The sequence below is a fragment of the Barbus barbus genome, assembly GCF_936440315.1.
Source record: "Barbus barbus genome assembly, chromosome: 4".
In the NCBI taxonomy this organism is placed as follows: Eukaryota; Metazoa; Chordata; class Actinopteri; order Cypriniformes; family Cyprinidae; genus Barbus; species Barbus barbus.
In genome coordinates this window covers 8,549,880-8,577,445 of record NC_136732.1, presented here as the reverse complement: position 1 = coordinate 8,577,445, position 27,566 = coordinate 8,549,880, and the positions used below count along the sequence as shown (strand labels likewise).

The following is a 27,566-nucleotide window of genomic DNA, read 5'->3' as shown; positions in this document are numbered from 1 at the left end:
GCAATAATGACCCTTACAAATATAATCTGACCACATGTTTTATTGATATCATATACAGATTTAAAGTGTACAGTTTAACCGGAGACTGACTTTAAGGTGTTTCTGGAGGAGAGGATGAAGTCACGTGTTGTTAATCCCACAGCTCGGATTCAGAGAACAAACATGGCGGCGCCCATCACCCGCTACAGATCAACTAACACGGTTAAACTAACAAATACATTTACTTATACAGAATATCAGATATTTCATAATAGAGCGAGTACGTTTGTGAATATTAATAATCAAAACAGGAAAAAGGAAATAAAAGCGATCCATGTGTCATACAGCGCTATTCATGACGCGTCTCCATGGAAACAATAAACTAAACATTCTAAAATAACGGTCGCCTGAAAAACGTCACGCAGGCTCCGCTACAATATTTTAAAGTCACGTGTTTAATGTTTAATGTGACACAGAGACGCTGAAGAGTTTGGATAATGAAGTCTAAATCCAGCGTGTAGAGGCTGAGTGAATGTGTGTGTGAATGTGTGTAAGTGTGTGAGTGTGTGTTTGTCAGAGACGCTGTAGAAGGACAGAGAGCCGCCCGACTCGTCCAGAAACACTGCTATTCTCTTACAGGAGACACCACCAGCTGTTGAGATATAAGTGGAGTTATGATTGTGTAGAGCAGTGAATCTGTGATCAGAGCAGATCAGACTCCAGGACTGATCATTCCATCCAAACACACCGTCACTCCTTCCTTTCCTCTTGATTCCTTTATAAGACACTGATATATAAACACTAGCTCCGCTCCGCTCAGTCTCCCAGTAACAGCGTCCAGTCAGTCTCTCTGAACACAGAACCTGAGGATGATCATCAAATCTGTCGGGATGATCAGGATATGACTGTCTCTCTGTCACTCTCGTCAGCTTCCTGTTCTCCTCAGACAGAACGAGTTCAGAGTTTGCTGTGTTTGGATCCAGAGTGAGATCACAGCCATCTGAACACAACACACATACATTACACACTAAACTACTAACAACTAAACTCTGTGTGTGTGTGTGTGTGTGTGTCTGTGTGTGTGTGACTTACATTTTTGGAGTCCTGTTGTGATCATGAACTCTCCTCCATGATCCACACTAGAAAACACACACACACGTAATATTTCACTATAAGTTTTTGTGTTTAATGAAGTTTAAGAAGTTTGTGTTTAAGAATGCTGTTTTGTATTTGCTGCTGTGTTTCAGAGTAAAAAATAATAATATTTCATAATATTTCAATAATATTTTTGTAATTATTTTTGAGAATTTTGAGGGGAATTTATGGTACTTTGCAATATTTATAGTTTTATATGCTTCCCCCCCCCCATTAAATTAATTAAGCTCGGAGCCTCTTCATTTTTGGGTCACGCTTGGTGCATGAAATGTACGTTTGTTTTTTTGTTATTTTTTAAATCAATGTAATAATATTTTTGTAATTATTTTTGAGAATTTTGAGGGGAATTTATGGTACTTTGTAATATTCATACAGTTTTTATAAGTTTTTTTTCCATTAAAATGAATTAAGCTCTGAGCCTCTTCATTTTTTTTGGAAAAATCAATGAAACATATTTCTGTTCAATAATGATTTTATAATTATTTTTGAGAATTTTGAGGGGAATTTATGGTACTTTGTAATATTTATACAGTTTTTATAAGTTTTTTTTTCCATTAAAGTGAATTAAGCTCTGAGTCTCTTCATTTTATTTAATTTTTTTTGGAAAAATCAATGAAACATATTTCTGTTCAATAATATTTGTGTAATTATTTTTGAGAATTTTGAGGGGAAATGTATTACTTTGCCATATTTATACAGTTTTTCTAAGCTTTTTGTCATTAAAATTAATTAAGCTCTGAGCCTCTTCATTTTTTTTTTTTTTTTTTTGGAAAAGTCAATGAAACATATTTCTGTTCAATAATATTTTTGTAATTATTTTGAGAATTTTGAGGGGAATTTATGGTACTTTGTAATATTTATACAGTTTTTATAAGTTTTGTTTTTTTCCATTAAAGTGAATTAAGCTCTGAGCCTCTTCATTTTTTTTGGGGGGGGGGGGATCAATGAAACATATTTCTGTTCAATAATATTTTTGTAATTATTTTTGAGAATTTTGAGGGGAAATGTATTACTTTGCCATATTTATACAGTTTTTATAAGCTTTTTTGTCATTAAAATGAATTAAGCTCTGAGCCTCCATTTTTTTTTTTTTTTTTTTTTTGGAAAAATTAATGAAACATATTTCTGTTCAATAATATTTTTGTAATTATTTTGAGAATTTTGAGGGGAAATGTATTACTTTGCCATATTTATACAGTTTTTTGTCATTAAAATGAATTAAGCTCTGAGCCTCTTCACATTTATTTATTTATTTTTTTTTTTTTTTTTTTGGAAAAATCAATGTAATATATTTCTGTTCAATAATATTTTTATAATTATTTTTGAGAATTTTGAGGGGAATTTATGGTACTTTGCCATATTTATACAGTTTTTATAAGCTTTTTTGTCATTAAAATGAATTAAGCTCTGAGCCTCTTCTTTTTTTTTTTTTTGGAAAAATTAATGAAACATATTTCTGTTCAATAATATTTTTGTAATTATTTTGAGAATTTTGAGGGGAATTTATGGTACTTTGTAATATTTATACAGTTTTTATAAGTTTTGTTTTTTTCCATTAAAGTGAATTAAGCTCTGAGCCTTCATTTTTTTTTTTTTTTTTTTTGTTTTTTTGGAAAAATCAATGTAATATATTTCTGTTCAATAATATTTGTGTAATTATTTTTGAGAATTTTGAGGGGAAATGTATTACTTTGCCATATTTATACAGTTTTTATAAGCTTTGTTTTTTTCCATTAAAGTGAATTAAGCTCTGAGCCTCTTCATTTTTTTTTTTTTTTTTTGGAAAAGTCAATGAAACATATTTCTGTTCAATAATATTTTTGTAATTATTTTGAGAATTTTGAGGGGAATTTATGGTACTTTGTAATATTTATACAGTTTTTATAAGTTTTGTTTTTTTCCATTAAAGTGAATTAAAGTGAATTAAGCTCTGAGCCTCTTCATTTGTTTTTATTTATTTATTTTTTTTTGGAAAAATCAATGTAATATATTTCTGTTCAATAATATTTTTATAATTATTTTTGAGAATTTTGAGGGGAAATATATTACTTTGCCATATTTATACAGTTTTTATAAGCTTTTTTGTCATTAAAATGAATTAAGCTCTGAGCCTCTTCATTTTTTTTGGAAAAATCAATGTAATATATTTCTGTTCAATAATGATTTTATAATTATTTTTGAGAATTTTGAGGGGAATTTATGGTACTTTGCCATATTTATACAGTTTTTATTAGCTTTTTTGTCATTAAAATGAATTAAGCTCTGAGCCTCTTCTTTTTTTTTTTTTTTGGAAAAATCAATGAAACATATTTCTGTTCAATAATATTTTTGTAATTATTTTTGAGAATTTTGAGGGGAAATGTATTACTTTGCCATATTTATACAGTTTTTATAAGCTTTTTTGTCATTAAAATGAATTAAGCTCTGAGCCTCTTCACATTATTTTTTTTTTTTTTTGGAAAAATTAATGAAACATATTTCTGTTCAATAATATTTTTGTAATTATTTTGAGAATTTTGAGGGGAATTTATGGTACTTTGTAATATTTATACAGTTTTTATAAGTTTTGTTTTTTTCCATTAAAGTGAATTAAGCTCTGAGCCTCTTCATTTTTTTTTTTTTTTTTTTTTTTTTTTTGGAAAAATCAATGTAATATATTTCTGTTCAATAATATATTTGTAATTATTTTGAGAATTTTGAGGGGAATTTATGGTACTTTGCCATATTTATACAGTTTTTATAAGCTTTTTTGTCATTAAAATTAATTAAGCTCGGAGCCTCTTCATTTTTCTTTTTTTTTTTTTGGAAAAATCAATGTAATATATTTCTGTTCAATAATATATTTGTAATTATTTTGAGAATTTTGAGGGGAATTTATGGTACTTTGCCATATTTATACAGTTTTTATAAATTTGTTTTCCATTAAAATGAATTAAGCTCTGAGCCTCTTCATTTTTTTTGGAAAAATCAATGTAATATATTTCTGTTCAATAATGATTTTATAATTATTTTGAGAATTTTGAGGGGAATTTATGGTACTTTGCCATATTTATACAGTTTTTCTAAGCTTTGTTTTTTTCCATTAAAGTGAATTAAGCTCTGAGCCTCTTCATTTTTTTTTTGAAGGGGGGGGGGGGGGGGTAATCAATGAAACATATTTCTGTTCAATAATATTTTTGTAATTATTTTTGAGAATTTTGAGGGGAAATGTATTACTTTGCCATATTTATACAGTTTTTATAAGCTTTTTTGTCATTAAAATGAATTAAGCTCTGAGCCTCCATTTTTTTTTTTTTTTTTTTTTTTTTTGGAAAAATCAATGTAATATATTTCTGTTCAATAATATTTTTATAATTATTTTTGAGAATTTTGAGGGGAAATGTATTACTTTGCCATATTTATACAGTTTTTATAAGCTTTTTTGTCATTAAAATGAATTAAGCTCTGAGCCTCCATTTTTTTTTTTTTTTTTGGAAAAAATCAATGTAATATATTTCTGTTCAATAATATTTTTATAATTATTTTTGAGAATTTTGAGGGGAATTTATGGTACTTTGTAATATTCATACAGTTTTTATAAGTTTTTTTTTCCATTAAAATGAATTAAGCTCTGAGCCTCTTCATTTTTTTTGGAAAAATTAATGAAACATATTTCTGTTCAATAATGATTTTATAATTATTTTGAGAATTTTGAGGGGAATTTATGGTACTTTGTAATATTTATACAGTTTTTATAAGTTTTGTTTTTTTCCATTAAAGTGAATTAAGCTCTGAGCCTCTTCATTTTTTTTGAAGGGGGGGGGGAATCAATGAAACATATTTCTGTTCAATAATATTTTTGTAATTATTTTTGAGAATTTTGAGGGGAAATGTATTACTTTGCCATATTTATACAGTTTTTATAAGCTTTTTTGTCATTAAAATTAATTAAGCTCGGAGCCTCTTCATTTTTTTTTGAAAAATCAATGTAATATATTTCTGTTCAATAATATTTTTGTAATTATTTTGAGAATTTTGAGGGGAATTTATGGTACTTTGTAATATTTATACAGTTTTTATAAGTTTTGTTTTTTTCCATTAAAGTGAATTAAGCTCTGAGCCTCTTCATTTTTTTTTTATTTATTTATTTTTTTTGGAAAAATCAATGTAATATATTTCTGTTCAATAATATTTTTATAATTATTTTTGAGAATTTTGAGGGGAAATGTATTACTTTGCCATATTTATACAGTTTTTATAAGCTTTTTTGTCATTAAAATTAATTAAGCTCTGAGCCTCTTCATTTTTTTTGGAAAAATCAATGTAATATATTTCTGTTCAATAATGATTTTATAATTATTTTGAGAATTTTGAGGGGAATTTATGGTACTTTGTAATATTTATACAGTTTTTATAAGTTTTTTTCCATTAAAATGAATTAAGCTCTGAGCCTCTTCATTTTTTTTTTTTTTAAATCAATGTAATATATTTCTGTTCAATAATAATTTTATAATTATTTTTGAGAATTTTGAGGGGAAATGTATTACTTTGCCATATTTATACAGTTTTTATAAGTTTTTTTTCCATTAAAATGAATTAAGCTCTGAGCCTCTTCATTTTTTTTTTTTTTTTTTTTTTTTTGGAAGAATTAATGAAACATATTTCTGTTCAATAATATTTTTGTAATTATTTTTGAGAATTTTGAGGGGAATTTATGGTACTTTGCAATATTTATAGTTTTTATATGCTTTTTTTCCCCCCATTAAAGTGAATTAAGCTCTGAGCCTCTTCATTTTTTGGGGGGGGGGAAAAATCAATGAAATATATTTCTGTTCAATAATAATTTTATAATTATTTTGAGAATTTTGAGGGGAATTTATGGTACTTTGTAATATTTATAGTTTTTCTATGCTTTTTTTCCCCCCATTAAATTAATTAAGCTCGGAGCCTCTTCATTTTTTTGGGGGGGGAAAAATCAATGAAATATATTTCTGTTCAATAATAATTTTATAATTATTTTTGAGAATTTTGAGGGGAAATGTATTACTTTGCCATATTTATACAGTTTTTATAAGTTTTTTTTCCATTAAAGTGAATTAAGCTCTGAGCCTCTTCATTTTTTTTTTTTTTTTTTTTTTTTTTTTTTTTAAATCAATGAAACATATTTCTGTTCAATAATGATTTTATAATTATTTTTGAGAATTTTGAGGGGAAATGTATTACTTTGCCATATTTATACAGTTTTTATAAGCTTTTTTGTCATTAAAATGAATTAAGCTCTGAGCCTCTTCATTTTTTTTGGAAAAATCAATGTAATATATTTCTGTTCAATAATGATTTTATAATTATTTTGAGAATTTTGAGGGGAATTTATGGTACTTTGTAATATTCATACAGTTTTTATAAGTTTTTTTCCATTAAAGTGAATTAAGCTCTGAGCCTCTTCATTTTTTTTTTTTTTAAATCAATGAAACATATTTCTGTTCAATAATGATTTTGTAATTATTTTTGAGAATTTTGAGGGGAATTTATGGTACTTTGCAATATTTATAGTTTTTATATGCTTTTTTCCCCCCATTAAATTAATTAAGCTCTGAGCCTCTTCATTTTTTGGGGGGGGGAAAAATCAATGAAATATATTTCTGTTCAATAATAATTTTATAATTATTTTGAGAATTTTGAGGGGAATTTATGGTAATTTGTAATATTTATAGTTTTTCTATGCTTTTTTCCCCCCATTAAATTAATTAAGCTCGGAGCCTCTTCATTTTTTGAGAATTTTGAGGGGAAATGTATTACTTTGCCATATTTATACAGTTTTTATAAGCTTTTTTGTCATTAAAATGAATTAAGCTCTGAGCCTCTTCATTTTTTTTGGAAAAATCAATGTAATATATTTCTGTTCAATAATAATTTTATAATTATTTTTGAGAATTTTGAGGGGAATTCATGGTACTTTGTAATATTTATACAGTTTTTATAAGCTTTTTTGTCATTAAAATGAATTAAGCTCTGAGCCTCCATTTTTTTTTTTTTTTTTTTTTTTTTTGGAAAAATTAATGAAACATATTTCTGTTCAATAATATTTTTGTAATTATTTTGAGAATTTTGAGGGGAATTTATGGTACTTTGTAATATTTATACAGTTTTTATAAGTTTAGTTTTTTTCCATTAAAGTGAATTAAGCTCTGAGCCTCTTCATTTTTTTTTTTTTTTTTTGGGAAAAATCAATGTAATATATTTCTGTTCAATAATATTTTTATAATTATTTTTGAGAATTTTGAGGGGAAATGTATTACTTTGCCATATTTATACAGTTTTTATAAGCTTTTTTGTCATTAAAATGAATTAAGCTCTGAGCCTCTTCATTTTTTTTGGAAAAATCTATGTAATATATTTCTGTTCAATAATGATTTTATAATTATTTTGAGAATTTTGAGGGGAATTTATGGTACTTTGTAATATTCATACAGTTTTTATAAGTTTTTTTCCATTAAAGTGAATTAAGCTCTGAGCCTCTTCATTTTTTTTTTTAAATCAATGTAATATATTTCTGTTCAATAATAATTTTGTAATTATTTTTTGAGAATTTTGAGGGGAATTTATGGTACTTTGCCATATTTATACAGTTTTTATAAGTTTTTTTTCCATTAAAGTGAATTAAGCTCTGAGCCTCTTCATTTTTTTTTTTTTTTTTTTTTTTTTTTTTTTAAATCAATGAAACATATTTCTGTTCAATAATGATTTTATAATTATTTTTGAGAATTTTGAGGGGAAATGTATTACTTTGCCATATTTATACAGTTTTTATAAGCTTTTTTGTCATTAAAATGAATTAAGCTCTGAGCCTCTTCATTTTTTTTGGAAAAATCAATGTAATATATTTCTGTTCAATAATGATTTTATAATTATTTTGAGAATTTTGAGGGGAATTTATGGTACTTTGTAATATTCATACAGTTTTTATAAGTTTTTTTCCATTAAAATGAATTAAGCTCTGAGCCTCTTCATTTTTTTTTTTTTTAAATCAATGTAATATATTTCTGTTCAATAATGATTTTGTAATTATTTTTGAGAATTTTGAGGGGAATTTATGGTACTTTGCCATATTTATACAGTTTTTATAAGTTTTTTTTCCATTAAAATGAATTAAGCTCTGAGCCTCTTCATTTTTTTTTTTTTTAAATCAATGAAACATATTTCTGTTCAATAATGATTTTGTAATTATTTTTGAGAATTTTGAGGGGAATTTATGGTACTTTGCAATATTTATAGTTTTTATATGCTTTTTTCCCCCCATTAAATTAATTAAGCTCGGAGCCTCTTCATTTTTTGAGAATTTTGAGGGGAAATGTATTACTTTGCCATATTTATACAGTTTTTATAAGCTTTTTTGTCATTAAAATGAATTAAGCTCTGAGCCTCCATTTTTTTTTTTTTTTTTGGAAGAATTAATGAAACATATTTCTGTTCAATAATGTTTTTGTAATTATTTTGAGAATTTTGAGGGTAATTTGTGGTACTTTGCAATATTTATAGTTTTTATATGCTTTTTTCCCCCCATTAAATTAATTAAGCTCGGAGCCTCTTCATTTTTTTTTTTTTTTTTTTTTTTTTGGAAGAATTAATGAAACATATTTCTGTTCAATAATATTTTTGTAATTATTTTTGAGAATTTTGAGGGGAATTTATGGTACTTTGCAATATTTATAGTTTTTATATGCTTTTTTTCCCCCCATTAAATTAATTAAGCTCTGAGCCTCTTCATTTTTTTTTTTTTTTTTTTTTTTTTGGAAAAATCAATGAAATATATTTCTGTTCAATAATAATTTTATAATTATTTTTGAGAATTTTGAGGGGAAATGTATTACTTTGCCATATTTATACAGTTTTTATAAGCTTTTTTGTCATTAAAATGAATTAAGCTCTGAGCCTCCATTTTTTTTTTTTTTTTTTTTTTTTTTTGGAAAAATTAATGAAACATATTTCTGTTCAATAATATTTTTGTAATTATTTTGAGAATTTTGAGGGGAATTTATGGTACTTTGTAATATTTATACAGTTTTTATAAGTTTAGTTTTTTTCCATTAAAGTGAATTAAGCTCTGAGCCTCTTCATTTTTTTTTTTTTAATTTTTTTTTTGGAAAAATCAATGTAATATATTTCTGTTCAATAATATTTTTATAATTATTTTTGAGAATTTTGAGGGGAAATGTATTACTTTGCCATATTTATACAGTTTTTATAAGCTTTTTTGTCATTAAAATGAATTAAGCTCTGAGCCTCTTCATTTTTTTTGGAAAAATCTATGTAATATATTTCTGTTCAATAATGATTTTATAATTATTTTGAGAATTTTGAGGGGAATTTATGGTACTTTGTAATATTCATACAGTTTTTATAAGTTTTTTTCCATTAAAGTGAATTAAGCTCTGAGCCTCTTCATTTTGTTTTTTTTTAAATCAATGTAATATATTTCTGTTCAATAATAATTTTGTAATTATTTTTTGAGAATTTTGAGGGGAATTTATGGTACTTTGCCATATTTATACAGTTTTTATAAGTTTTTTTTCCATTAAAGTGAATTAAGCTCTGAGCCTCTTCATTTTTTTTTTTTTTTTTTTTTTTTTTTTTTTTTAAATCAATGAAACATATTTCTGTTCAATAATATTTTTGTAATTATTTTTGAGAATTTTGAGGGGAAATGTATTACTTTGCCATATTTATACAGTTTTTATAAGCTTTTTTGTCATTAAAATGAATTAAGCTCTGAGCCTCCATTTTTTTTTTTTTTTTTTTTTTTTTTTTTTTTTAAATCAATGAAACATATTTCTGTTCAATAATGATTTTGTAATTATTTTTGAGAATTTTGAGGGGAATTTATGGTACTTTGCCATATTTATACAGTTTTTATAAGTTTTTTTTCCATTAAAATGAATTAAGCTCTGAGCCTCTTCATTTTTTTTTTTTTTTTTTTTTTTTTTTTTTTTAAATCAATGAAACATATTTCTGTTCAATAATATTTTTGTAATTATTTTTGAGAATTTTGAGGGGAAATGTATTACTTTGCCATATTTATACAGTTTTTATAAGCTTTTTTGTCATTAAAATGAATTAAGCTCTGAGCCTCCATTTTTTTTTTTTTTTTTGGAAGAATTAATGAAACATATTTCTGTTCAATAATGTTTTTGTAATTATTTTGAGAATTTTGAGGGTAATTTGTGGTACTTTGCAATATTTATAGTTTTTATATGCTTTTTTCCCCCCATTAAATTAATTAAGCTCGGAGCCTCTTCATTTTTTTTTTTTTTTTTTTTTTTTGGAAGAATTAATTAAACATATTTCTGTTCAATAATATTTTTGTAATTATTTTTGAGAATTTTGAGGGGAATTTATGGTACTTTGCAATATTTATAGTTTTTATATGCTTTTTTTCCCCCCATTAAATTAATTAAGCTCTGAGCCTCTTCATTTTTTTGGGGGGGAAAAATCAATGAAATATATTTCTGTTCAATAATAATTTTATAATTATTTTTGAGAATTTTGAGGGGAATTCATGGTACTTTGTAATATTTATACAGTTTTTCTAAGCTTTTTTGTCATTAAAATGAATTAAGCTCTGAGCCTCTTCATTTTTTTTTTTTTTTTTTGGGAAAAATCAATGAAACATATTTCTGTTCAATAATATTTTTGTAATTATTTTGAGAATTTTGAGGGGAAATGTATTACTTTGCCATATTTATACAGTTTTTATAAGCTTTTTTGTCATTAAAATTAATTAAGCTCTGAGCCTCTTCACATTTTTTTTTTTTTGGAAAAATTAATGAAACACATTTCTGTTCAATAATATTTTTGTAATTATTTTTGAGAATTTTAAGGGGAATTTATGGTACTTTGTAATATTCATACAGTTTTTATAAGCTTTTTTTCCATTAAAGTGAATTAAGCTCTGAGCCTCTTCATTTTTTTTTTTTTTTTAAATCAATGAAACATATTTCTGTTCAATAATAATTTTGTAATTATTTTTGAGAATTTTGAGGGGAAATGTATTACTTTGCCATATTTATACAGTTTTTATAAGCTTTTTTGTCATTAAAATGAATTAAGCTCTGAGCCTCTTCATTTTTTTTGGAAAAATCAATGAAATATATTTCTGTTCAATAATGTTTTTGTAATTATTTTGAGAATTTTGAGGGGAATTTATGGTACTTTGCCATATTTATACAGTTTTTCTAAGCTTTTTTTTTTTCCATTAAAGTGAATTAAGCTCTGAGCCTCTTCATTTTTTTTTTTTTAAATCAATGTAATATATTTCTGTTCAATAATAATTTTATAATTATTTTTGAGAATTTTGAGGGGAATTTATGGTACTTTGCCATATTTATACAGTTTTTATAAGTTTTTTTGTCATTAAAATGAATTAAGCTCTGAGCCTCTTAATTTTTTTTTTTTTTTTTTTGGAAAAATCAATGAAACATATTTCTGTTCAATAATATTTTTGTAATTATTTTTGCGAATTTTGAGGGGAAATGTATTACTTTGCCATATTTATACAGTTTTTATAAGCTTTTTTGTCATTAAAATGAATTAAGCTCTGAGCCTCTTCATTTTTTTTTGAAAAATCAATGTAATATATTTCTGTTCAATAATAATTTTATAATTATTTTTGAGAATTTTGAGGGGAATTTATGGTACTTTGCAATATTTATAGTTTTATATGCTTCCCCCCCCCCCATTAAATTAATTAAGCTCAGAGCCTCTTCATTTTTGGGTCACGCTTGGTGCATGAAATGTACGTTTGTTTTTTTGTTATTTTTTAAATCAATGTAATAATATTTTTGTAATTATTTTTGAGAATTTTGAGGGGAATTTATGGTACTTTGTAATATTCATACAGTTTTTATAAGTTTTTTTTCCATTAAAATTAATTAAGCTCTGAGCCTCTTCATTTTTTTTGGAAAAATCAATGTAATATATTTCTGTTCAATAATGATTTTATAATTATTTTTGCGAATTTTGAGGGGAATTTATGGTACTTTGCCATATTTATACAGTTTTTCTAAGCTTTTTTTTTCCATTAAAGTGAATTAAGCTCTGAGCCTCTTCATTTTTTTTTTTTTAAATCAATGTAATATATTTCTGTTCAATAATAATTTTATAATTATTTTTGAGAATTTTGAGGGGAATTCATGGTACTTTGTAATATTTATACAGTTTTTCTAAGCTTTTTTGTCATTAAAATGAATTAAGCTCTGAGCCTCTTCATTTTTTTTTTTTTTTTTTGGAAAAATCAATGAAACATATTTCTGTTCAATAATATTTTTTTAATTATTTTTGAGAATTTTGAGGGGAAATGTATTACTTTGCCATATTTATACAGTTTTTATAAGCTTTTTTGTCATTAAAGTGAATTAAGCTCTGAGCCTCTTCATTTTTTTTGAAAAATCAATGTAATATATTTCTGTTCAATAATATTTTTGTAATTATCTTTGAAAATTTTGAGGGGAATTTATGGTACTTTGAAATATTCATACAGTTTTTATATGCTTTTTTTCATTAAAATGAATTAAGCTCTGAGCCTCTTCATTTTTTTATTATTATTTTTTTTTTTAAGTCAATGTAACATTTCTGTTCAATAATATTTTTGTAATTATTTTTGCGAATTTTGAGGGGAATTTATAGTACTTTGAAATATTCATACAGTTTTTATAAGCTTTTTTTTATTAAAATGAATTAAGCTCTGAGCCTCTTCATTTTTGGGTCACGCTTGGTGCATGAAATGTACTTTTTTGTTGTTAGTTTTTTTTTAATTAATGTAATATATTTCTGTTCAATCATATTTTTTGCTCATTATTGAGAATTTTGAGGGGAATTTATGGTACTTTGCAATATTTATACAGTTTTTATAAGCTTTTTTTTATTAAAATGAATTAAGCTCTGAGCCTCTTCATTTTTGGGTCACGCTTGGTGCATGAAATGTACTTTTTTGTTGTTAGTTTTTTTTTAATTAATGTAATATATTTCTGTTCAATCATATTTTTTGCTCATTATTGAGAATTTTGAGGGGAATTTATGGTACTTTGCAATATTTATACAGTTTTTATATGCTTTTTCCCCCCTTAAATTAATTAAGCTCGGAGCCTCTTCATTTTTGGGTCACACTTTGCTTGGTGCAAATTCTTTCATTTAGTGCTGCCCTTCAGAAGCTACAGAAGATACTTGCATGTTTTCCAGAAGACAAATTAAGTTAAATTTACATTGATCTTCAAATTCAAAAAAAAATTTCAAGTTCACAAAGTTTTAGTAAATTCTTGTACATTTGAGAGCTCATAAAATCATAAAACAGAAGCTGGGCTTCCATCTGGGACAAAAGTACAGTGATTTAAAGCCCAATGAACTAGCGATATAATGCTCTCATAGACTCTCAGTAAAGCAGTGTCTGGAAGAGACCCAAAAACGTGTTTTGTACAATAAACATGAATCTTTGCTGCATACATTATATTATAATTATTATTGTTAAACTTACTTGAGTTTGTCCAGATGTTTGAGTGTGTCAGAGAGCAGCTTCACTCCTGATTCTCCTGGGTGATTGTAGCTCAGGTCCAGCTCTCTCAGGTGTGAGGGGTTTGAACTCAGAGCTGAAGCCAGAGCAGCACAACCTTCTTCTGTCACCAAACAACCAGATAACCTACAACAACAGTAGGTTCATGTTTAGGGCTGGGTATCGAGTTCGATACTTTTTAGGCACCGACCGAATTGCCTCGATACCACAGAGTATCGAAAAACGTCTTGTAGTTCGGTACCAAATTTCGATACCTAAGGGGTTAATCTCATTAACGTCAGTGAGCCAATAATCCTGCAGCACTGGGTGTGTTTGACTAGAAGCGATGTGGTGCTGATTGATCAGTGTTTGACATCCGCGAGAGCGATTCGAAAGCGTACGGAGCAGTCTGCTCTGTATATCACGCAGTTTCGCTTACTTGACAGACTGAAGCTCGTGGTCATTTCAGCTTCTGCTGTTTTATTTTGTTCCTTTGTGCAGTGGCTCAGGAGATGAGTCCTTGAGTCTGTATAAATGTCAACGAGCTGAAAAAAATAAAACCAAAGTTTTTTGAGATAATTTAATCTTGTTAAAACTGTTTTCATAAAATTGGTATCGAAAAAAGTATCGTTCAGGAACCGGTATCGAACTCAAGGTATCGAACATTTTTGAACGATACCCAGCCCTATTCATGTTAGTATGCTCCATTTTTAAAGATATACAATATAATAACCAAAAAAACTCTTCTTCTGGTGGTCTTTGATTTTAATGAAATCACTGTGCTGCATGACACATAAGAGTACACAGAGTACACATTCATAAGCCATTCTTGCATTGTCTTAGTGAATGAAACCCAATGATCCTAAGCACACAGCTAAGCACGCATATGCACAAATTTGTGCATGAAACCTGCATACGAATATTTTCACAAAACAAATCATGATTCACTAAAACTTTTGAAACAAAACAGGAACAACTGAAAGCACACATACACAAAAATCACACACTGTCCAGTCTCGATAATCTATATAATCTGTATATAGGCTGTATAGTGGAATGTGGGGTGATTTGAGCCTGCGGGGAAGTTGAGCCACCCCTTGTTTCTAGACAACCTTAAACTAAATTGGTGATATGACCACAAACATATGAAGAGCTATCCGTTTTACTCACCCTGTGATAGAGAGAACCCATGGAACACTTGGTGACTACATTTAGGCACAGTTTTTTGCTGTTCAAAGTGATTTTTGTATGTTCAATGACTCTTGTGTCTGAACATTTACAGAAATATCTGAAAAAAATATGCATGTGTTTGTGCTTTAGAAAGGCATACCATGAGGCTATACTGTTAGCATGATTTTAGCTCTAAACCTGCTGGATGATACAAGTTTGTTAACATGGTAGAAGTGGGGTAATTTGAGCCAGTGGCTCACCCCCTCTTATGATTATTAGAACATATTATTTTACTGTAATTCTACATTATATTTCATAAATTTTACACCAAACTTGATTTTATTTCATTGTTTTGAACTTGATTTTGTTCTATACATTTTAAATCTACAGTTCAAATTCTTCAATTTGAACTTTTTATTCTGACATTTTTAAATTGTTTTAAAAAACGCCTTCAGAGTTGCGAACTGTATCTTTAAATAAAACATTTAGGAACTTATCCATCCATCCATTCTATTCATTCCAAACTTATATGTCCTATTAGGGTCGTGGGGAGCTGGAACCTAAGCCAACGTCTTTAGCCACAGATGAGGAAGCTTCCTGGATGGATGACTAGTCCATTGCAAGACTCAAACGTAGATTTTAAGAAGTCATTTTTGTTTAATTTCTCTTCCTTTGATATAGCATGAGGTAAAAAAAAATAGTTTTACTTTATAATCAGTGGCATAGTTTAACATCATGTGGCTCAGCTTACCCTCTCCCTAAGCTCAATTTACCCCCCACTACTATATATACAGTATAGGCTAATGTACTGTATATTTCATCTTAGGATAATCGTTATTTATTGTATATAATTAAAGTTAAAAGTTTCTCTGTCGGCGCTGATAGCCTCGTGGTTTGTGTGCTGTTATACTGGGCTCACAGCGACCCGAGTTCGATTCCCGATTCGAGGTCCTATGCCCTCTCTCCACGCACTGCTTTCCTGTCTAATCTCTAGTGTCCTGTCTCTTTAATAAAGGCATAAAATGCCCATAAATATAACTTAAAAAAGGTTAAGTTTCTCCAATGCATACACAATTCGGTATGGTTTTTGACGAGGTCAGTTTAGTTGGTTTTATCTGGCTCTGCCCAACAGAAGTGTGGCAACACAAAACATTTTTGTCCTTTTTATTTATATTCGTGTCCTTTTGAGGTACTTGGCATGCTTGCATTTTCATGGTCTTTTGCACACTCATAGTCTTCTGCATGGGCATATAGAGGGGGCTCTACAGCGCCACCTAGAAATTGGCAAATTTTAGCGAAGTCTGTAGCACTCCCATTTCAGCTACGGTCATCAAGCTTGATAGATCTCATCAAGCTGGAAACTTTCACTCCACGGACATTAGCTCTACCCAAAAAGAAGTCAGCCATGTTGGATTGGTAAACAGGAAGTCTCTCGTATCTTCTGCACACATTGTGTGATTTACCTTAAACTTTACATTGGGCTGATCATACTGATGTAGCCATTTTGAATCACGGATGCAGCACCACCAACTGGAAGCAGTAAGTGTTGCTTTTACAGTCTTTGATCCGTTTACATTTACACAGACAGCAAAAACAGGTAATATTTGTGGCATACAAGAGCTGCATGATAAATCATTAAAAGATCAAAATTTAAGCATCTACACAATCTTATGCTTAATTAACAAAGATTCAGTCATCTACGATACATATAATCACAGTTTCCACTTTTCCACCAGAATGCTTCAAAAGCACTGATGACATACCCCTTTCACCCCATTGTGCAGTTTACCCTGGCTACAGATTGGTATACAGTGCAAGGGCCCTTCGTCCTTGTTTTTTATTTTATCTTATTCCCTTTTAATTCATTGTTATTATTTTATTCATTGTACAGCACTTCCACCTTGGTTGTGTTTATATGTGCTCTATAAATACATGTTATTAATTGATTGACTGAGTGACAGCCTCAGTTACCTACAGTATCAAGTTCCTTGGTCTATACATCTTTTGTCAATACATAAAAGTTTATAGAACATTAGACTAACATTCTAACAGACTAACACAATTGAAACCTCCCCCTTGATTACCTCAGTATGTTGAGTTGACAGTTTGGACTTTTCAATCCAGCACAGAGCAGCTTCACTCCTGAATCCTGCAGGTCATTGCGACTCAGGTCCAGCTCTCTCAGAGAAGAGTTTGATGATTGTAGAGCTGAAGCCATGATTTCACAGTGCTGATCGGTGATATTACAGCTTGCCAATCTAAACAGGATCATGAGAATCAATCCATTACATACACACTGTATACATTAGGGGTTGCACCGACTAATCGACTAGTCAACTTCAGTGCTCTGCCATTAAGCTTGTTAAGCTTGATGTTGACTAGTCGCTGGTCCTATAGAGGGCGCAACAGGATAAGAAATTACGCTCCGTTTCCAAACAAATGACAAATACATGCATACTTTGAAAGTGCTGCACAAGACATGTGAGATTATTACTGGATGCTTGAAATTGAACGGGAGAATGCACGTTTTAAACCGCTTATTGTACAGGTAAGTTAATCGCCGTTCTAATCTAATGCACTGCTGCACTGTAACACACACACATAGGCTTCAGACAGTAGTGCGTACATCACGCGCACATCGCGCCCGCACAGAATCATTCAGCACGGAAATGTACTGTCAACACTGTTCTGTGATTTCTCAATAAAATAGCTTAGAAACTGAAAAGTTCTAGCATATATTTATTAATAACTAAATCCCACAGCTTCCTTACTAGTAGAGAGACGCTGCCAGGTAAAATTAATTCACACAAGCAATTGCTCTCTCACTAATGCATTCAATATGAATGTAATCTTTACTGTGCAACTTTATCTGTATCTGATTTAGAACGAGCAGAAATCTGTGAGAAATATAACGATCCAAAGACAAAAGAACTGATCAAAATGAGCTGCTATAGGAGCAATAGCCATGTGGGCAGCGCTGTCATATGCCAGCTTTGCACAAGGTGTTTGAGTCACAACTAAAGGGCTTATTTGTTCATTAATGACTTCATCAGAGACTAGTCGACTTTCACTCGACTTTCATCACATAAAAATCGACTTTAAAAAATCGGAAGTCGTCAACCCCTAGAATACACACAAAATTAAACTGTATACATTGTCTGATGTGTTTGAGAAGAAAGTGTGGAAAGTGTCTGCATTCCATTGTGATGTTCACAGTTATCTTGTATAAAGTGATGACAACATCATATAAGGATTAACTGATGATGGATCATTGATAATGGCCACATTATCATTCTGTTTTCATTCAATAGCTGTATAGGTAATAAAGCATTCAAGAATCAGAGTAACTAATTTCAAGTTAAAGTACACTTATAAAAGTGTAGGATGAAAAAAAAATGAATCTAAAATTATTATATATATTGTATTTACTCACACATAATTATTAACATATTAATGAACAGTGGCAGCTTGTCGGGGGGAGGCAAAATTTTGAAGTGAAAAGGGAGGAGGAGGACGATTTAATGTTAATAAAAGTCACAATTAATTTCAGTTCATCTCTCAAAATGTGTATTTTTTGTTTGTAATTTCATAGCTGAAATGCAAATGTGCCGAATCTGCTGATGTATTTACAACTGCTAAGTGATAGAGAAGGGGAGGGGGAGGCCGGGGGAGAGCTGAGCTCTCGTGCCTCTAAAAAAATAAAAAATAGCCAATCACCATCAAGTGTTCACTTTCAGCACCGAGGAGTGCTGAGAAACGAAACCTCCCAAGGGAAGCTAGCCTCCCTTCTGGTATACCAACCAATCATTATAGAGATTAGTTTAAACGTCTCGTGCTGAGCTGATAATGTACGAAGTAAGATACTTATGATGAGTAGATATTGAATATTTGATCAACAACAGATTAAACAAGTTGTCATTCAAACAGTCTATATAGAAATTAAAAATAAAGGGAGAATAAACCTAAGCTGGACATAGGCTACAGCAGTCGGCTTAATTAAATGGCACAACACAGACTTTTAAGTGCTTGGATGTTTAAGTATGGATGTTTGCTTCAAGTGATAGGCCAGGTAAGTGAAATTATATTATCTTTCTTTAAGAGTCATTTTCTTTACGATTTCTGACTAAAAGCAACCAAAAAGCCATTTTAAAATTGTTAAGCAAATACGTTAATAATATTAATCAGCAGGGATCCCCAGACCAATTAGTGTGCCTCCTCTATTTTAAAACCCACAAGCTGCCACTGTTAATGAATAAATGTGAAAGTCAAACCTCAGTATGTCGAGTTGACAGTTTGGACTCGTCAGTCCAATCGTGAGCAGCTTCACTCCTGAAACCTGTAGATTATTGCTACTCAGGTCCAGCTCTCTCAGGGGGGAGTTTGATGATTGTAGAGCTGAAGTCACAATTTCACAGTGCTGATCAGTGAGATAACAGCATACCAATCTGAAAAAGGGCCCAGATATTAGGTATGCTGGTGTACCCACCAGATTACAAGACTTAAATATGAGGTTCATTGAAATTCAACATAAGATAATGATAGATGATTTTCCAACGTCTTTACAGGAAAACCCAGTAAAATAAATATGTCTTAAAAATAATATTTTATGAACATTATGTGCATGATATTTCAGCACGCTTGTTTCTTTTAATTTATACATAACTTAATTGTGGAATAAGCCTTATTAGTTGAATATTGTAATACAATTTTTCTAAGAAGTGTTTTCTTCATAGTGTAGTATAATTATATTCAATTTATAATATTATTCCATTTTCACACTCACAGAGCTTTTCTGCAGTTCCTCACAACAGGTAACAGTCTCAACCGACCCTCTTTTGATTTGATATTGTACTTTTTAAGGTCTAACTCTTCCAGCACCCCCTCTGACATCAGGAGCATGTGTGCCAAAGTTGAGCATTGTGCAAGAGAAAGACTTTTACTTTTTTCTTTAGATTTTAAAAGCACCTGCACTTCTTCAACAACAGAATTATCCTTCATCTCAATCAAGCAATGTGACAGATTTATCCATCTTTCAGGACTGACATTGTTTTTTTGTCCTCGTTTGAGGTTGTGGATTATGTTCTTGATGCTCTCTGGGTTGTTCTCTGTGTGTATCAGTACATCCTGTAAGAGTCTCTGATTGCACTCCAGTGAGATGCCATGAAGAAATCGAAGAAAAAGATCCAGATGTCCATTTTTACTCTTCAAGGCTTTATTCATTGCTCCTTTCAGAAACACATCCAGGGTAACATCCTCACACTGAGTTCTGGACTTTCCTGTCAGAAACGTCTTCAGAATCTCACTGTTTTTGTGTAAATAGCAGAAAAACACATGCAGTGCTGCAAAAAACTCCTGAAAGCTCAGATGTACAAAGCTGTAAACCTTCCTGTGATAAATGACAGATTCCTCCCTGAAGATCTCAGTGCAAATCCCAGAATACACTGAGGCATCAGTGACGTCTATGCCGCTCTCTCTCAGGTCCTCCTCATAAAACATCACATTGCCCTTCATCAGCTGATTGAAAGCCAGTTCAGCAAGTTTCACAATCACTTCTGTGCTGGACTGCAAGAGTTTCTCTGGATCTCTCTCTTCATATTTCTGGTTCCTCATATTTGTTTGAATGAGCAGGAAGTGGATGTACATTTCAGTCAGAGTTTGAGGGATTTCTGCACTGAGATCTTGTTTCAGGATGTTTTGAAGCACAGTGGCTGAGATCCAGCAGAAGACGGGTATGTGGCACATGATGTGGAGGCTTCTTGCTCTTCTGATGTTTGAGATGATTCTGCTGGCTTGATGCTCGTCACTGATTCTCTTTCTGAAATATTCCTCCTTCTGAGGGTCATTGAATCCCTGAATCTCTGTCACACGGTTGATGTAGTTGGAGGGGATCTGATTGGCTGCTGCTGGTCTGGTGGTGATCCAGATGAGAGCAGAGGGAAGCAGATCTCGTCTCAGGAGGTTTGACATCAACAGACCCACTGATGAAATCTCAGTCACATCAGAAACTTTCTGACTGTCTGAAAATATCAGTGAAATTCTGCTTTCATCCAGACCATCAAAGATGAACACAACTTTACATTTATCATAAATCTTTGAGTCCAGATGTTGAAGTTCAGGATGAAAGTCAAGCAGAAGTCTGTGAAGACTATACTGATGATTTTTAATCAAGTTCAGCTCACGAAATGGAAGCACAAAGATGAAATCTACATCCTGATTGGCTTTTCCCTCGGCCCAGTCCAGAATGAACTTCTGCACAGAGACAGTTTTTCCAATTCCAGCGATGCCTTTAGTAAGAACAGTCTTTATTTTGTCTTTCTTCTCTGTTCTATTCTCCTCATATCCTGGTTCAGATAAAGGATTAAAGATGTCATTGCAGTTGATTGGAGTGTCTTGGAGTGTCCTGTAACTTTTCTCCATCTGTAGCACCTCATGTTCTTCATTCACTCCTTCACTCTCTCCCTCTATGATGTACAGCTGTGTGTAAATCTGGTTCAGGAGGGTTTGATTCTCTTGTAGTTTGACTCCCTCAAACAAGCTCTCATACTTGCTCTTCATGCTGGTTTTGTGCTGGTCTTTGACTCTCTGCACTGGTGGGCCTGAATTGAGCTGCAGCTCTGTTTCTGTATCATGATGACTGGTGTGGATCTGATAGTAGGAGGATGTGCCAGTCGGTGAGGACACAGCTTTTTTACCACTGAAAAGACATTATAAAAGAACAGAGATACAAACAAACAAGAAAAGACACTGTCAAATTATTTTAGAATCCAATAACAGAAACATTGTCATGGACAAAAAGCAGTGTTCCCGTGAAATAATTTTTTATTTAAACAGTGACAGATGACATATACTATAGACACAATCGCAGATTCAATAATTTTTGCATTTTTTGTTGAACATTAAAATCCCCATCACCAGAAGTGAGATGATTGTGATCTTGGTTTTTAGAGCACTAGTACAGGTTTTTGTTTTGTTTTGTTTTTATTTATTTACCTTTGCTTATTCAGAGGCTATTTAGTAAACTCTATCACACAAAACGTGAAGAAAAATGGACAATGAGCATATTGGTCTCTATCAGAAATTCTACACTGCCCATAGCCAGCCATCACTGCAAAAAACTTTGGGAACTGCTGATTTAAGATCAAGTTTATTTCAAACCAGATTTTTCAGATTCATCATTTCAATTATTGAATTCAAAGCTTTACAAGCATTACACAGCCACACCCACAATCTCTCTCTGTTTGTTGAGATAGAGAGAGAGAGAGAGAGAGAGTGATTATATAAGTTTTTGACTGAAAAGTTGACAACTGTGATGCCGTCTTAAATAATTTATAGGATTGCTGATCAAAATGATCAAATATTACAGTATGAATAATTACAGTGCTAGAATTAGACATTTGATTATCCACATCACCCCAGCCAGTCGTCATGGCAACCAGGTTGGGAACCGCTAATTTAAGAAAAGTTTCCAAACCAGAATTTGCTGATTTCTATTTTCGGAATTAATTATCATTTATGTGTCACTAACTTCATTTAACAAAGGCCTCTTTCTGTAAGGTTCTCTTGCTTTACATCATGATTTTCATTATGTGTTGTACTTATTAAAAAGGAGAATATGATTTAATTTGGTGATATTTTCTGGCTAAAGAACATTTACCGTCTTGGAATCTCTGTGTACATTCTGTGTTCCTGTGTTAAATGTCTAGTACATCATGATCATATACTCACACAGGGTCAAAGCGCACTGCTCCAGTACTGAACATGGGTGGATCAATCAGGGGTCTGTTGCTCTTCATGGACACACAGTTGGATACTGGAGATGCTGCTCTCTTTCTCTTCCTGCTGATGAGACAGAGAAAAAGACAGTTTTTTTTCTCTGAAGATAATCTGTCTGCTCCATTAAATTGGTAAATATTGGTATAGAAAGAAGTATTTGTTTTGCATACTGTCCAGTTTAAAACACAACACATTTTATTAACAGTATTGCTGTAATAGGCTACGATACATAGTCAAGTCAAGTCATACATACATCCATTAATGACATACATCAGCAACTTACTGAATGTATAAGAATCTCTCGGGTTACACATGTAACCATGGTTCCCTGAGTGGGTACAAGACGCTGTGTCCTCTAGTGGACAGTATAATATATATATATATATATAATATAGAAGTGTCAAGTATCATACAAGTAGCCTATAATATAGAAGTATAATTTATCTTATACAAGTATGGGATCGGGACTCGTATGAGCAGATACTCAATATTCAATGAGTCGGATCGGGGGATCAAAAAGCCTGATCGGGACATCCCTAATGAGCTCATGCACCACAAATTCTAAAAACTGAAGATACTGACAAATCCTGACTCACTGCAGTTGAGTTAAAAAAGAGTGGCCTGTTTTTGACCTGAAGTGGTGGATTTCCAATCTCCTGCTCTTCTATTATAAAATGAATATGTAATCATAGTTTTCTTAAAACTAGCGTATCCATTATGGTATTTATGTTACAGGCAATGTCTGTATTTGCTATCTGTAGCTGCATTTCCATAACCCTTCAAATTGTGCAAATTAAAATTGCAAATTGAAAATACACTTAATGGAAACGTGTCAATTTCACAAAAACTTCCATATATCGCAAACAAGATTTTACACTCACATGAGGTGGTTTTTCAGGCAATTCAAAAAAGGAATATTTCGCGAAACTGCAATGGAAACATTTTTTTCCCGCATTTACAGGTCACATGGCATAGGTAAAAAGTCATATGATCATTCTTCAATGTACTATAACCTCCAAGAAACACTTCATACGTGGCCACTCTCGAGTATAAGGGGCTTTCCCTGTCATTAATGCTTAGACAATTGACACTGCACACGTCTGCGGTGTAGTGTGGCTCTGATACGGCCACTGAAGCTGATTGCGGCCACTCTAGTCAATGCTTGTGTTTATTCCAGCCGCGCCACGCACGTTTCTGAAGTGGCTCTCCGTGTTGCTTCTGTAAAGATACACGCATACACCACCTTAGAATATAGCCAAATCCATCAAAATCCCACCAAAATCCGTTTCCATGATTTATCGCGAGAGGCAAAAGGTTACGTTTTATTCGCATAAACTTGGTTAATGGAAACGCCGTCATTTCACAATCCTTTATTAACATTTTTAAAATATCACCAAAGTTTTGCGCAAATCTGTAATGGAAACGCACCTTGTGAGGTGACTGAGAGTCTGACCCATGTCAGGAATGCAGTAACAGTGTTTACTCATTTAGCCTAGCTTCCAGAGAATAAATGTGTATGTGTTTTGTAATAACTCATCTGAAAGATTATATAATCCAATGCCATATTTTATAGAAAAGGAGTTATCAGTTTGAACTTTGTTCTTATTTTTTATGTGGCTCTCGTGATAGCTGTATGAGATGTGAAGACCAACGCAATACATGCATCTACTAACTCTTACACATGCTTAAAGTTTAATATTCTTTTTTGGGGTTTATAACGTAATTTATTGCTATGTGTTAAACTCTGACATTAAATCATGCATGGTCTGTGTATTGTTCTGTTCCAGTGATGTGCTGCAGCTCAACCTTGAAGGAAAAAAGATATTGCCTATGTTTTATCTAATAGCATATGTGCAGGAGTTGTTTAGGAATATAATAGGCATGTGACCATACCAAAGGAACAGTCATCAGGAGAATCAGCAGCTGCCAGATTAGAAGTGCCCTCACCAGATTTAAGACTCACCTACAGCGATAGTTGTATGATAGCTGCTTATGAATTGACCTTAGTACGGTGGCCGAGAGAGCTCAACACACTGCGACTTCAGAAAACACATGCAAATAGAAAAAGCACTAGATTTTCAAATCAAGAAAACATCTTCATCAGTTTTTCAGCAGGTGGTGCAAATGCTCACAACACAACCAAATAAAGAATTTTATTTGCAGCGCGCTTCTTTGTTTGGTTGTGTTGTGAGCATTTGTAGCACATGTGTTGTCAAATTGAAGAAGTTGTTTTCTTAATTTGCAGGTGTTTTTCTGTTTGCAGCGCGTTGAGCTCTCTCGGCCACCGTACCTTAGTGTCTCCTAGACACTGGGTCTCATTCACTAAGCATGCGTACCATGAAACCGGTGTAAAAATGTCTCCTTGACCAAATCATGATTCACTAAACCTTTCATACTAATATTTATTTATAAAGACAGGTTTGAAATTATTTAAAACTAAATATGCTCAAAATGAAGTTCGTTTTGGTGATTCAAAACAGCTCTCTGAGAACATTTTCTGTAAAGTTTTGCATCTGCAGTTATACATCTTCAAACTGTCTTTGAAATACACCAATTACATGATAAGGAGTACCTGGCTTCAACTACATTATAAGGACAAATAAATATAAAACAATGTTTTGTTAGAAATGTAAAAATAGAAAAAAATAAGTTTCTGTGAGGGTTAGGCAGGAGTGCCAACATCTCTGTCTGTCTGTGTGTCCCAATTTGTGTCCAGTTTGGAGCAGGGTGTTTGTTGTTGGGCGAATGTATTATTTATAATTTATTATCTTGGATCATTTACTTAATATTGTCTGCTTTACAGTATTGTTATATTATTGATTATTGTTTTATGATTGATTGTTATATTGATTGATTAAAAAGCATTGTGTTTCTGCAATAAATTCAGTAGTAAATAAAAACATAACATTGCCTTTGTTTCAGTTTTTAGGGGCAGTGCACCAATATATTTAATCTAGGGCACCAACAGAGTCTGGGCCCTGAACTACATGATACTCACACAGGTTCAGAGTTCACAGCAGCTCCATCACTGAGATCAGGGGGCAGATTAATGGAGTTGTTACTCTTCATAGACACACAACTGAATCCTGGAGATGCTGCTCTCTGAGTGTGAACATCACTGAGATCAGGGGGCAGATTAATGGAGTTGTTACTCTTCATAGACACACAGCTGAATCCTGAAGATGCTGCTCTCTGAGTGTGAACATCACTGAGATCAGGGGGCAGATTAATGGAGTTGTTACTCTTCATAGACACACAACTGAATCCTGGAGATGCTGCTCTCTGAGTGTGAACATCACTGAGATAAGGGGGCAGATTAATGGAGTTGTTACTCTTCATAGACACACAGCTGAATCCTGAAGATGCTGCTCTCTGAGTGTGAACATAACTGAGATCAGGGGGCAGATTAATGGAGTTGTTACTCTTCATAGACACACAGCTGAATCCTGAAGATGCTGCTCTCTGAGTGTGAACATCACTGAGATCAGGGGGCAGATTAATGGAGTTGTTACTCTTCATAGACACACAGCTGAATCCTGGAGATGCTGCTCTCTGAGTGTGAACAGTAGTCTCCTCCTCTCTCTCCTCAGACACACTCATTTCTCAGGCAGGTTTCTCCTCCTCTTCCTCCTTGTTGAGAAACTTGATTTCAGGCCTGTATGTGGCAAAAGAAAACACATAGTACACAACAAAGTTTAACTATGTGAGTTCGTTTATAAAGAAATTATTAGGTTTAACTGTCTATTATATTATTTTTATTTATTCCACTTTAACTCAACATGAACGGTTCTCCTTCAGTTACTCTAAATCAGGGGTCTCCAATCCTGCTCCTGGAGAGCTACTGTCCTGCAAAGTTCAGCTTCAGTCAAACACACATGAATCAGCTAATCAAGGTCTTCACAGTTACATGCAGTGTTGCAAATTTAGCTAGATTTTAGCAAGATTTGCACATTTTAGCAAGATTTAGCCACGTCCCCACCCCTTTTGAGACTTTTTTCAAAAGATTAGGGACAAATAGCAACTTCTTGGAGAAACCTTATCTAAGCTCTCATCTTGCCCACTGATCTCTATTCATCTTTATATAGATCAGTGAATTTGGCATTATGATGTCATCGAGTGACATTTAGCAATCAGTTTTAGCTACTTTTAATTGAAAGCAGTTAGCAACACTGATACATGAAGGTGTGTTGAAGCAGCAACGTTGCTCTCCAGAAGAAGGGTTGATCAAAATCTATAAAAACAAAAGAAGATGGCTGGAAGGTTTGACCATTTCCAGCCATTTATGTTAGTTTCCGTATTAGTGGCCTATGAGAGAGAGATAGGCCTAATAATGATCTTTGATCAACTTTGATGTGATTTGAGTTTGACTTTAAGTCTGTTCTGTCGCAAATGATCCTCAGTAATAATATTACAGCTGTGAGACGTTTTAACGAACTTACCGTAACATACGACGATACTTTCTGATTTTGAATTCTCTGAAGATGGCGTGTAATCTCCTGATACTTGGATACAGCCGCTTTCAGTTTCACTTCTTCATGAAGCAGTTCCGCCCCAAACCGGACGTGACGACGTTGAATAGTCTCCGTTCCCACAGAACGCGTTTTTTAACTTTTGCCCTTTCATTGTGGCGCGTTTTTACTGACGCTTTTTTTCTGTCACTTGGTGCTTCTTAAACGGAAGGATGCATCCTAGTGAGGATATATTATATCATAAATGTTTTGATGAATGCAGTTGATTGTCTTGTTTATTTTGTACTTCTGATCAAATGAGCAGCTGCTTGCATTAATTGATATTCACTTGTTGTGCATGCTTGTGTGATATATCTTAAAATAGGGTGCGAGTAATTCATGTATGACCATAGATGCAAGACAAAATATTAATGCATACTTCAACCCTTCCCTCCAAAATTAAAAACAGAATAACAGATTAACTGTGCCTCTCCAGAATATGATTAAATAAATATGTCTGT

At 31.5% G+C, this 27,566-nt stretch overlaps 1 protein-coding gene across 2 annotated transcripts; it reads right to left on the bottom strand.

Annotated features, from left to right (window-relative positions):
• Positions 1-24: 24 nt before the first annotated feature.
• LOC306868866 (uncharacterized protein) lies at positions 25-27,145 on the bottom strand. Of its 2 annotated transcripts, none has more exons than XM_079415298.1 (9): positions 27,037-27,145; positions 25,596-26,252; positions 22,550-22,663; positions 19,608-21,518; positions 19,096-19,269; positions 16,909-17,082; positions 13,640-13,801; positions 1,072-1,118; positions 25-979 (listed from the first exon to the last, which is right to left on the bottom strand). In XM_079415298.1, exons 2-9 carry the CDS (start codon positions 26,195-26,197, stop codon positions 435-437), a joined length of 3,729 nt encoding a protein of 1,242 aa, XP_079271424.1. In that variant the 5' UTR covers positions 26,198-26,252; positions 27,037-27,145; the 3' UTR covers positions 25-434. The 2 variants fall into 2 exon arrangements, with proteins under 2 accessions (XP_079271424.1, XP_079271425.1); XM_079415299.1 differs by having other exon boundaries at positions 22,550-22,660; positions 27,037-27,132.
• Between the last annotated feature and the right edge of the window lie 421 nt (positions 27,146-27,566).

Bases quoted from the DNA above. Each gene is read 5' to 3' on its own strand.
- LOC306868866 (XM_079415298.1), bottom strand. From the start codon at position 26,197: ATGAGTGTGTCTGAGGAGAGAGAGGAGGAGACTACTGTTCACACTCAG. The intron at 21,519-22,549 runs GTGAGTATATGA...ATGTCTTTTCAG, and splicing joins GCAGTGCGCTTTGACCCTGT to TGGTAAAAAAGCTGTGTCCT. The intron at 980-1,071 runs GTAAGTCACACA...TGTTGTGTTCAG, and splicing joins CACAACAGGACTCCAAAAAT to ATGGCTGTGATCTCACTCTG.